This window comes from Hyaena hyaena, unplaced genomic scaffold, assembly GCF_003009895.1.
Source record: "Hyaena hyaena isolate Hyena2069 unplaced genomic scaffold, ASM300989v1 scaffold_68, whole genome shotgun sequence".
Taxonomy (NCBI): domain Eukaryota; kingdom Metazoa; phylum Chordata; class Mammalia; order Carnivora; family Hyaenidae; genus Hyaena; species Hyaena hyaena.
Genome location: NW_024080700.1, coordinates 1,366,891 through 1,376,668, shown reverse-complemented (window position 1 = coordinate 1,376,668; position 9,778 = coordinate 1,366,891). Strand labels below are relative to the sequence as shown.

Here is a 9,778-nt window from a genome sequence, read left to right as displayed (position 1 = left end):
GTCTTACCGACAGCCACTGGGGTAAACAGGTAGGGCTGTGAAACCATCGCCCCCATTTCCAGATGGGCAAACTGATCCCAGAGCCATCCAGTGGCATGGCAAAGACCACACCGTGCGAGGACTCCGGGGAGCACAGGCCTCTAAGAGCCCCAGCTCAAGGGGGATTTTACAAGTCTCTTGAGACCCAGAGGGAAGGACAAGGCGGGGGTCCCCTCTGAGCTGTTCCAAGCCACAGAGAATTTCCTTCTATTTGGAGGAAGCGGGAGTTCTTCTTTCGTAATGTGAATGTCAGAGATTCTGGGCCCACCGGTGACTAAGAGTGTCTGAGGCTCGTGGGTGTAGCAAGTACTTAAATACTAGACCCTCCTGTCATCCGGTGATTACAGACACCTGGGCTGGGACACACAGGACAAGAGCATGGCCAGCCTGAAGACTCTGTTCCTGGCTGTCCTTGTTCTCCTTGCTGTGACGCTTCAAGCAACTGAGGCAGGTGAGGCTGGGGAGAGGGAAGACTCCCTGTAGAGGCCAGGGTCAGACACTGGGGTATCTTCCTCGTGTAGTGGAAAGAGGAGTGGACTGAGAGCAGATGACCCCAGTCTGCTACTGGCTCTGAGCTGGTCACGTTGTTTTTCTGGGCCTCAGTTTACACATCTGTTAAATGGGTAGTCTTTTTAAAAAAATTTTTAAATGTATCTATTATTTATTTAGAGAGAGAGAGAGTGCTCAAGCACTGCACCAATAGCACAGAGCCTGATGTGGGGCTTGAGCTCACGAATCCTCGAGACTATGACCTGAGTCGAGATCAAGAGTCGGATGCTTAACCGGCTGTGCCCCCCAGGCACCCTAAATGGGTAGCCTTGAAGGCGTGGAGTCTAGAATCTGTCCCAGCTGGGTTGGGGGCTGGTGGCAGACATGGCCTGCTGTCCCCTACTCCAGAGAATGCAAGCATAGGATGCTTGGGGGGGCTGGAGAAGGAGCCACCAAAAGGAGTCATCTAGGATGGGACGAGGAAGGAGCTGGCATGACGGATACCCTCTTGGAAAGCTGGTCCTGCTCTTCTGCCACTTCATTTCTGCTCCAGAACCTTCCCTCCACACCGAGGCCCTACCTTCTCTTCTCCGTCTCAGTGTAAATCCTCCTGCCCTGTGTTGGATCAGGGCACGAGCCCTGGATTGGGAACCAGGCAGCTATCCTTGGGTTTCCTGAGAGCTTTTCCTGCATTAAAAGCCCCATCAGTTTGGTATTATTATCACCCCTTGAGTCAGAGGAGGAAACTGGGCCTCAGAGATGCTACATGAGTTGCCCAGGAAGGCTCAGTGACTCGGGGCCGAGCAGGACCCATACCCAGGTCCGCATGACTGGACTCTGCCTGAGACCTTGTCCTAACTCTCCAGAGTCATGCTGTGTGATTCTGGGCAAGTCGTCTCCCTCTCTGGCTCTCAGCCTCCCCACGTGCACCAGGAAGGCTGCAGGAGGTGTGAGCTGAAGCAGACTTCTTGGATTGCCTGGAGACTCATCAACATGCATGTCTGACTCAGTGGGGCCGGGGCTGGGTGCCAGGCATTTCCAACCAGCTCCTAGGTGATACTGATGGTCCTGGTCCAGGGACCTCGCCTACAATAGCTGGGCCTTAGGGTGCCTGGATGGCTCAGTCGGTTATGTGTCCGACTTCGGCTCAGGTCATGATCTCACAGTTCATGGGTTCAAGCCCCGTGTCGGGCTCTGTGCTGACAGCTGGAGCCTGCTTCAGATTCTGTGTCTCCCTCTCTCTCTGGCCCTCCCCTGTTCATGCTGTCTCCCTCTCTCAGAAATAAATATTTTTAAAAAAATAGCTGGGGCTTCTGCCTGTGCAGAGTCTCTGGGTCCCACCTAGAAGCTTCAGGCATCATTGGTTCTCAGTCGTTGTGAATCCCTCTGCCTCCACCAGGCCGGCCCAGATGGTAGACATTGAGCCCTTAGTGCTCCTCTGAGACCCTGAGATGGGGGACTCTGCGGACTCAGAGTCCTCTGGGCACCAACCTTCCGCATGAGAACAGAAACGCTGGCTCAGAGGACGGGGCTGAGAGGGACCCGTCCGTGCCCAGTTGGTGAATCTCCCAAACATCTTCCTCCCCCAGGCCCCTATGGCGCCAACGTGGAAGATAGCATCTGCTGCCGAGACTACTTCCGGGGCCCTCTGCCCTTCCGCATGCTGAAGTACTTCTACTGGACCTCGGACTCCTGCCGGAGGCCCGGCGTGGTGTGAGTAGGGGAGGCAGGGACGGCGCGGTGTGAGGAGTAGGGGTGTGAGGAGTAGGGGTGTGAGGAGTAGGGGAGGCAGGGACGGCGCGGTGTGAGGAGGGGAGGCAGGGACGCGGCCGGGAGCGCCCAGCAGCGGGCCGACCCAAGGATGGGAGGAGCGCAGCCGGCCTCCATCCTAGAAACAGCTGGGCCCGGGCTTGGAGGGGACCAGGAGAAAGCGCCACACGATCATTCAGCAGCTAAATGTGGACGCCCGCTGCCTGCCGGGCTCTGAGGATGCAGGGCTGAATGGGTAGGGCACCAGCTGGCGGTTTACACGCTGCAGAGCGTGGGGGCAGTGCAGAGCTGTAGCGTGGGGGGCTCCCATCAGCAGCACCTGGGGCCCCTCCTCCCCGGCGCCCTGGGCGTTATCTGAGGCGGCCGATTCGCCCCAGAGGAATACGGAGCTGACATACCATCCGGGGTCCAGGCGCGGTTCTCGGGTAACCCTCCCGGCAGAGCTACTAGAAGCGCGATCATTTCCATTGTTTTTCAAGTTTATTTATTTTGAGAGAGAGAGAGAGAGAGAGAGAAGAGTGAGTGGTGGAGGGTCAGAGAGAGCGGGAGAGAGAGAATCCCAAGCAGGCCCTGCACTGTCAGCAGGGAGCATGAGGAAGGAGATCACCACCTGAGCTGAAATCGAGTCGGATGCTCAACTGACCCAGCCACCCAGGCACCTCAATTTCCATTTTATGAATGGAGAAGCAGGTGCGGGGCAGGGGGTGGGGGGGGGATTCGCTCTAGGCTGCCCTGTTGGAACCGGGACTCCCGGGTCCTCGTTCCGGGCTTTCTCCTGAGGTTCTTGCTCTCCTTTGCCTCTTTCCCTCCGCTTCTTTACTTCACTGCCTGTCCCTGGGGCCGCCGTCCCTGGGGCTCCAGCTCCTTCCAGACTGTGGCCTACGAAGCCACTCACCAGGGTGTCTAGGCTTGGGGGCTCCATCATTATCTCCTCATTTGCTCCTCCTTACTCCTCATCCATCCCTTGGGGGTGGGGTCTGCAGGTGAATAACAAAAAAGTGGGTTTTGGTCACTTCGATGCAGAGCCTCTGTGTCCCCATCAGTGTAACAGGAGGGATCACCTTCATTTATTTTTATTTACCAAACATTTAGAGAGGGCTTGCAGGCACTGTTGTAAACACTTTATAAATATTAACTCATTTAATCCTTGAAACGACCTTATGTTGTAGGTACTGTTATGGTGCCCTTTTTACAGATGAGGAAATGGGCCCAGAGAGGTTATGGGGCCTCCTGAGCATCACAGAGCACAGGAATAGGAGGTGGAAGGTGTGATGCTCGATGCCTGGCATATAATAGAGGCTCAAATACAGCACATGTGATTATTGGATTGTGAGCCAGAAGGGACTCTGCAAAGAATGTGTCTTGACAAATGGGGAGATCAAGGTTCAGAGAGGGGCTGAGTCTCCCCCAGTGTCACACAGCGGCCCGGGCAAGCTGCCCACACTGCTGCCTTCTTTTTCTTTCTGTTCATTGGGTGTCTGTGGGGTGAGGGGCAGATCAGGGGAGTAAGGAAAGCCAGAGCTTCTAGGCCTCATGGACAAGCTCTTGAGAGATAGGAAGGGAGCCAGGCTGGGGGGGGTGTCTGACCACTGGCCAGCTCTAAGTCCCTTCCCTCCCACAATGGCCGAGGCACAGTGGCTGAAGGGCCTGGCCTGCCACTTACTGCACCTGGGACAAGGGGGGAGATTTAGCCTGCAACTGCCGTGTGATCTGGGGTCAGTGTCTACTCCTCTGCTCTGTGCTGTGTGCCCCCAGGGACCTCAGTGAATCAGATCATACCAGCTCCACACTCGGGCAGGCTGCTTTACCCCTTCAGGCCCCACTTTCCTCACCTATGAAATGGATATAATAATAGGGCCTATTGGGTTGTTGTTGTAAGGACTTTTTAAGAAAATCAATGTTAAGGGGCGCCTGAGTGGCTCAGTCGGTTAAGTATCCAACTCTTGGTTTCGGCTCAGATCACAACCTCAGTTTCCTGAGTTTGAGCCCCGCATGGGGCTCCGTGCTGATAGCTCAGAGCCTGGAGACTGCTTGGGATTCTGTGTCTCCCTCTCCTTCTGCCTCTCCCCTGCCCACATTCTGTCTGTCTGTCTGTCTCCCTCAAAAAATAAATAAACATTAAAATAAACTTAAAAAAAGAAAAGAAAAGAAAATCAATGTTAAAAGTCCAAGCCAGCCCCTGGTACAGTTAAGCGCCTACTATCTGCTGTGCACTGCTCCTAACACTCCCGTTTATATTAATTCATCTAATCTTCATTCAAATCCCATGACGTTGGACCACGATTGTTATCTTCATTTCACAGATGTGCCATCTAAGGGATGTGCTAACAATGGCAGAGTGAGGCCAGAGGAACTGGCTCCAAAGTTCACGTTCTTGGCTATGATGCCAGCAATGATCACGAGATTCTTGGGTGTTCTATTTCCTGGCCTGACCTGGCACTCAAGCCTAGACCAAGAGTCCAGGAAATTCTAGCTGCCTTCCCTCCCCCCACTCCCCTGCCACCGCGCTTAAGAAGTATGTTTATGTACAACGGAGCCTCCTAACCTTTGAACCACTGTATATAGTAGGTACCCCTGCATAGGGAGGGTGCCTCATAAATGCTAAGTGACTCTGGCTAGCGGGCATCTCTGCATACATAAGTGACTCATAAATGTTAAGCTTCCAGAGAAGGGATGTGGCACCTTGCTGCGTGCTAATGACCCCTCATCACCTCCCTGATGTCTCTTTCCAGGTTCCTAACAGTCAGGGACCGGGAGATCTGTGCTGACCCCAGGCTGCCCTGGGTAAAGAAGATTCTGCAGAAGCTGAGCCCATGAGGAAGGGCCCTGCCCTGCTGACCGTGGCCTTGGCTCCTCCAGGAAGGCTCACAGAGCCCTACCTCTCAGCCGTTACGGCCGCGCCTCAACAAAGCCGATGGATCTCTCTGCAATCTCTTACCTCTGTGCCTATAGCTGTCACCCCAGAGGAGCCGCCACACGGTCATTCATCCCCTCTCTTGTCCCTCTAACCCATTCTCTGCCCCACCGCAGCCAGAGGGGCCACGATCCTAGTCAGTTACTCTGCTGCTCAAAACCATGAGCAGCATGGTTCCATGGGGTTCCATGGCTCCCCAATGCCCCAAGCTGAGGTGAGAGCTCCTGGGCCCAGCACCCCTGTCGCCAGCCCTGCTTCATTTCCCTTCACACTTGTTGGACCCCAGCTCCCTGTCCTCCACATCTGTGCCGTACATTTCCACTTCCCGGCCTTTTCCCAGGGAGGCCTCCCCACCACCGGTGCTTGTCCGGCTCTGCCAGCCCTCTGAGGCTCTGCTCCACCCAAGCAGCCAACAATTTTTATTTTTCAACTATCCCCTGGCCCTCTGTCCCCTCTTAACAGCCCTGATCACAGTCTGCCCAGAATTCTCAGGACTCAGGGGGCTCGTCCTCCAGCCCCACTGGCTGGATCATGGTCTCACACCTGTTACTTTGTCTACTGGCCTCCAACACAGAGCACAGGGCCTGGCTCAGAATCAGGGCTTGGTGAATGGCTACAGACAGAATCAATAAAAGTAATGTTCCTCTGCCATGGCCCATCCCCCAAAGGCCCTGACACATCAATACAGAGACTCGAGTTCATCTAGAAAGCAGCCAGTTGAGTCAATTGTGAAGCCTCAGATTTACCCAGATTCACCTCTCTTCCCCATTTTACCCTTGTGTTGGGTCTCTTTACTCTTTCTTGTTTCCCTCTTGCTCCTCTAACCTCTGACACCCAGGCTTGATGTCTTTAGAGTTCTCCACTTTCCCTTTCTTCTTCCCCAAATAACCCATAGCCAAATTTATGCTATGGTGTGAATGACTACCCTTGGGGCTTGCTATTGCAAGCTCTAGCTGTATTTCTATAAGAAAAGAGGGCAAATGCTTAAGAAGCCAAAGAGATGAATGGAAAGTTTTTGGGACTGTGTGGGAGGCGGATGAGGTGGAGCTTTCCTGGCCCTACGAGTGTGTAGGCTACAGTTGAGTGAAGGAGCCTTGGGTGGAGAGTGTTTTCAGCTGACAAAGGCCAGGATAAGTCACAGGATTGGGGGCTTTTCTGCATTTCCTCAGGGACAATAGATTCCCCAGGTAAAGGAAATAAACTTTACATGTGCTGGTTTCTTTCCAGAGAGCCTGGTGCAGTTTAGCAGGGTAGTTGTTGCTGTGTGATTCTGAGGATACCACCGAACTTCTCTGAGCCTCATGTGAGAATGCGAAGACCCATATTATGGGGTTGCTGTGGGGCTCAGGCCCAAGACATGGGGAACAAAACTCAGTGTCTTCCAGGGCCTGGAGCCCGGGGGTCATCTGCCCACCACGAACACTGAACATTTCAGCCTGCCCACTGTCCGTGCATAGGGCCCTCAGGCGTCCTGGGATTCCCCTCCCCTGCTGTCATGCCCTGGTCCCTCAGGCCTTCTGAAAAATAAATCCTCTATGACGGCGTCTGCTTGGCTTCTTGGCAATTGCTGGCCCTGGAAGGTGGTGCAGGGGGCACGATTGCCCCCTGTCTCCCACTGGGGAAGTGCTTAATATTACTGACATGTGAGTTGACCTGCCCAAGGTCACCCTGTGAGTGGGGGCGGGGGAGCCAGGACTAGACATGAGGACCTTGGGAGTAGTGGTGCAGGTGCCCAGAGAAAACTCCAGACATTGGTCCACCAGGCCTGCCCACGTTCACCCCCCCATCCTCCTCCCCCACGCTCTTGTCAGGAGGATCTGATGAAGCCATTCATTCAGCCCCTAAGTCTAGAGCTTTAAGCGGCATATTCAGTCAGCCAATCAGTGAGTCATTTAGTCACTGATTCAATAACCTAGCCTCAACTTTCCCCGTTCAAGCATCACCGCAGTGGAGGAGGAAAGTGTATTAGTCAGGAAAGGTTGTTTCCTGCAACAAACAGCTCCAAAATCGCTGTGGCTCGATTGAAGCTGGTCTGTGGGCTACCTTCCACGGGGTCATTCAGGGACCCAGGCTCTTTCCTTCTCACAGCCTGCCCTCCTCCAGGACCCGGACTGCTCTCCATCCTCTCCCAGATGGGGAAAGAGAATGTAAAACTTGTGGGAGGACCTTACACTCCAGGCCAGGAAAGAAGGGCGCCTGGCTTCCGTCCACCTGCTATTGGTGGAACTCAGTCACGTGGCCACCCTGGCGGCAAGGAATGCTGGGAAGTGTAGCCAAGCTGTGCGTCTCGGAGCAGGAGGGGGTGGGTCTGGGGAGGGTCTGCGTCGTGTGATTCTGAACCCCTTAGGCCTGCTTTCCTGGAGTTCCTGGAATTTGGCTCATTCTGCCAAAACAACGAAAAGGACTCCACTGTCCTTGGGACATCGTCATTATTTCCTCAGTGTAAACATTCGCCATGGACATCTTGGCACAAGTGGCCTTTTCTCCCCCTCAGATCTGGCTCTTGCTGTAGGATTTCCAGGGCAGTAGCTTCAGACCCCAGAATCACTTGTCTGGGAGGCAGGGAGAAGCATGGGGAAGGCCACAGTCATGGATTCAGATAATGACAGGAGTTTTCACTGACTGGTAGTCTGGAGAAAGTTGCTTGGTCCCCGTGAACCTCAGTTTTTTCCTCTGTGAACAGAGAGCAGCAATAAAAGCAGTTATCACGAGGTTACCAAGAGCACATGAGGGTGTGAGAATCCAGGAGATAAGAAGGTACAGCCTAAGATAAGACTAAGCCAATGAGATAAGACAGCCCAATATAGAAAATGGGCAAAGCCTTGAATATATATTTCTCCAAACAAGGTATTCAAATGTCAATAAACATATGAAAACACTCTCAACATCACTAATCACCAGGAACATGCACATCAAAACCAGATGGCTATATCACTTCACACCCATGAGGATGGCGGTTATAAAAAAGGCAAACAATAGAGCATGCAACCCTGGATTTCGGGGTTTAAGTTCCAGTCCTACGTTAGGTGTAGAAATTACTAAAAAATAAAATCTTGGGGCACCTGGGTGGCTCAATCAGTTAAGCATCTGACTCTTGATTTTTTTAATTTCTTAAAAATGTTTTTATTTATTTCTGAGAGAGAGACAGACAGACAGCATGAGCAAAGCTCAAACCCATAAACCTGATCATGACCTGAGCTGAAGTCAGATGCTTAACCGACTGAGCCACCCAGGTGCCCCTCACTCTTGATTTTGACTCAAGTCATGATCTCGTGGTTCATGGGATCAAGCCCCATGTTGGGCTCTGCACTGACTGTTTGGAGCCTGTTTGGGATTCTCTCTCCCACTCTCACTCTCTCTCTCTGCCCTTCACTCCACCCACGTGCTCTGGCTTTCTCTCTCTCTCTCTCTCAGAATAAACAAATAAATATTAAAACAATTTAAGAAATTAAAAATATATTAAAAAAACAAAATAAAATCTTAGAAAAAAGACAAAATAAAATACAGTCTTAGAGAAAAAGATCATTTGAGGATGGAGAGAAATTGCAGCCTCGTGCATTAGTGGTGGGACTGTAAAGCAGGGTGGTCGTTGGGGAAAACAGTATGGTGGTTCCTCAAAAAATTAAACATAGAGGGGTGCCTGGGTGGCTTAGTCGGTTAAGCGTCCGACTTTCGCTTAGGTCATGATCTCGCGGTTTGTGGGTTCGAGCCCCGCGTCTGGCTCTGTGCTGACTGCCAGCTCGGAGCCTGGAGCCTATTTCAGAGTCTGTATCTCCCTCTCTCTCTGACCCTCCCCTGCTCATGCTGTCTCTCTCTCTCTCTCTCTCCTAGAAATAAATTTTAAAAAAATATTAAAAAATTAAACATAGAATAACCATATCTTCCAGGAATCTCACTTCCGGGGAATCGAAAGCAGGGACTGGAACAGATTATTTGTACACCTATGTTCATGGCAGTGTCCTCCATAGTAGCCAGAAGGTGGGAACAACCCCAGTGTCTGGCAGGTGATGGAGAGCGAAACGCGGTGGACACACACAATGGAATAGGACTCAGCCTTAAAAAGGAAGGAAATTCTGAGTCCCGCTGCAACAGGGATGAGCTTTTGAAGACATCATGCTAAGTGGAATAAGCCAGTCGCAAAAGGACGAGCACTGCATGACATCTAGGGGGGTCAAAGTCATGGAGACTGAGTAGACTGGTGGCTATGGGGGTTGGGGGAGGTATAAGTGGGAATTATTGTTCAATGGCCCCTGCGGTTCGGTTTTGCAAGATAAGAAAGTTCGAAAGATGGATGGTGGTCATGGTTACACAGAGATTGAATGTCACTGAGCTGAACACTTAGAAATGGTTAGAAAGGTAAATTTCCTGATATGTGTATCTTGCCACCGGATAAAAGAGGGTACGGCTAGGGCTGTGCACAGACAGAGGAAGGGCCAAGCGCATGTGAGCAGCTCTTCCTATGGACGAAAAGAGGTGAGCAGAGGTGGGTGAGGTGGGGAAGAACTAGGCAGGACTGTTCCCCAGGGGCCCTGGAGATGGCCATCCCACTGGCTACCCTGTCCCTCC

General features: G+C 52.5%; 1 protein-coding gene across 2 annotated transcripts; it reads left to right on the top strand.

Moving 5' to 3' along the window:
• The first annotated feature begins 394 nt into the window (after positions 1-394).
• CCL22 (C-C motif chemokine ligand 22) lies at positions 395-9,445 on the top strand. 2 transcript variants are annotated; one of them, XM_039232648.1, is made up of 3 exons: positions 395-490; positions 2,118-2,241; positions 9,100-9,445. In XM_039232648.1, exons 1-3 carry the CDS (start codon positions 418-420, stop codon positions 9,218-9,220), a joined length of 318 nt encoding a protein of 105 aa, XP_039088579.1. In that variant the 5' UTR covers positions 395-417; the 3' UTR covers positions 9,221-9,445. The 2 variants fall into 2 exon arrangements, with proteins under 2 accessions (XP_039088579.1, XP_039088580.1); XM_039232649.1 differs by lacking the exon at positions 9,100-9,445 and adding an exon at positions 5,031-6,748.
• The last annotated feature ends 333 nt before the right edge of the window (positions 9,446-9,778 follow it).

Excerpts from the sequence above, each read along its gene's own strand:
- CCL22 (XM_039232648.1), top strand. The coding sequence starts at position 418 with ATGGCCAGCCTGAAGACTCTGTTCCTGGCTGTCCTTGTTCTCCTTGCT. Across the intron at positions 491-2,117 it reads GCTTCAAGCAACTGAGGCAG|GCCCCTATGGCGCCAACGTG; the intron begins GTGAGGCTGGGG and ends TTCCTCCCCCAG. Across the intron at positions 2,242-9,099 it reads TGCCGGAGGCCCGGCGTGGT|GAATCTCACTTCCGGGGAAT; the intron begins GTGAGTAGGGGA and ends CATATCTTCCAG.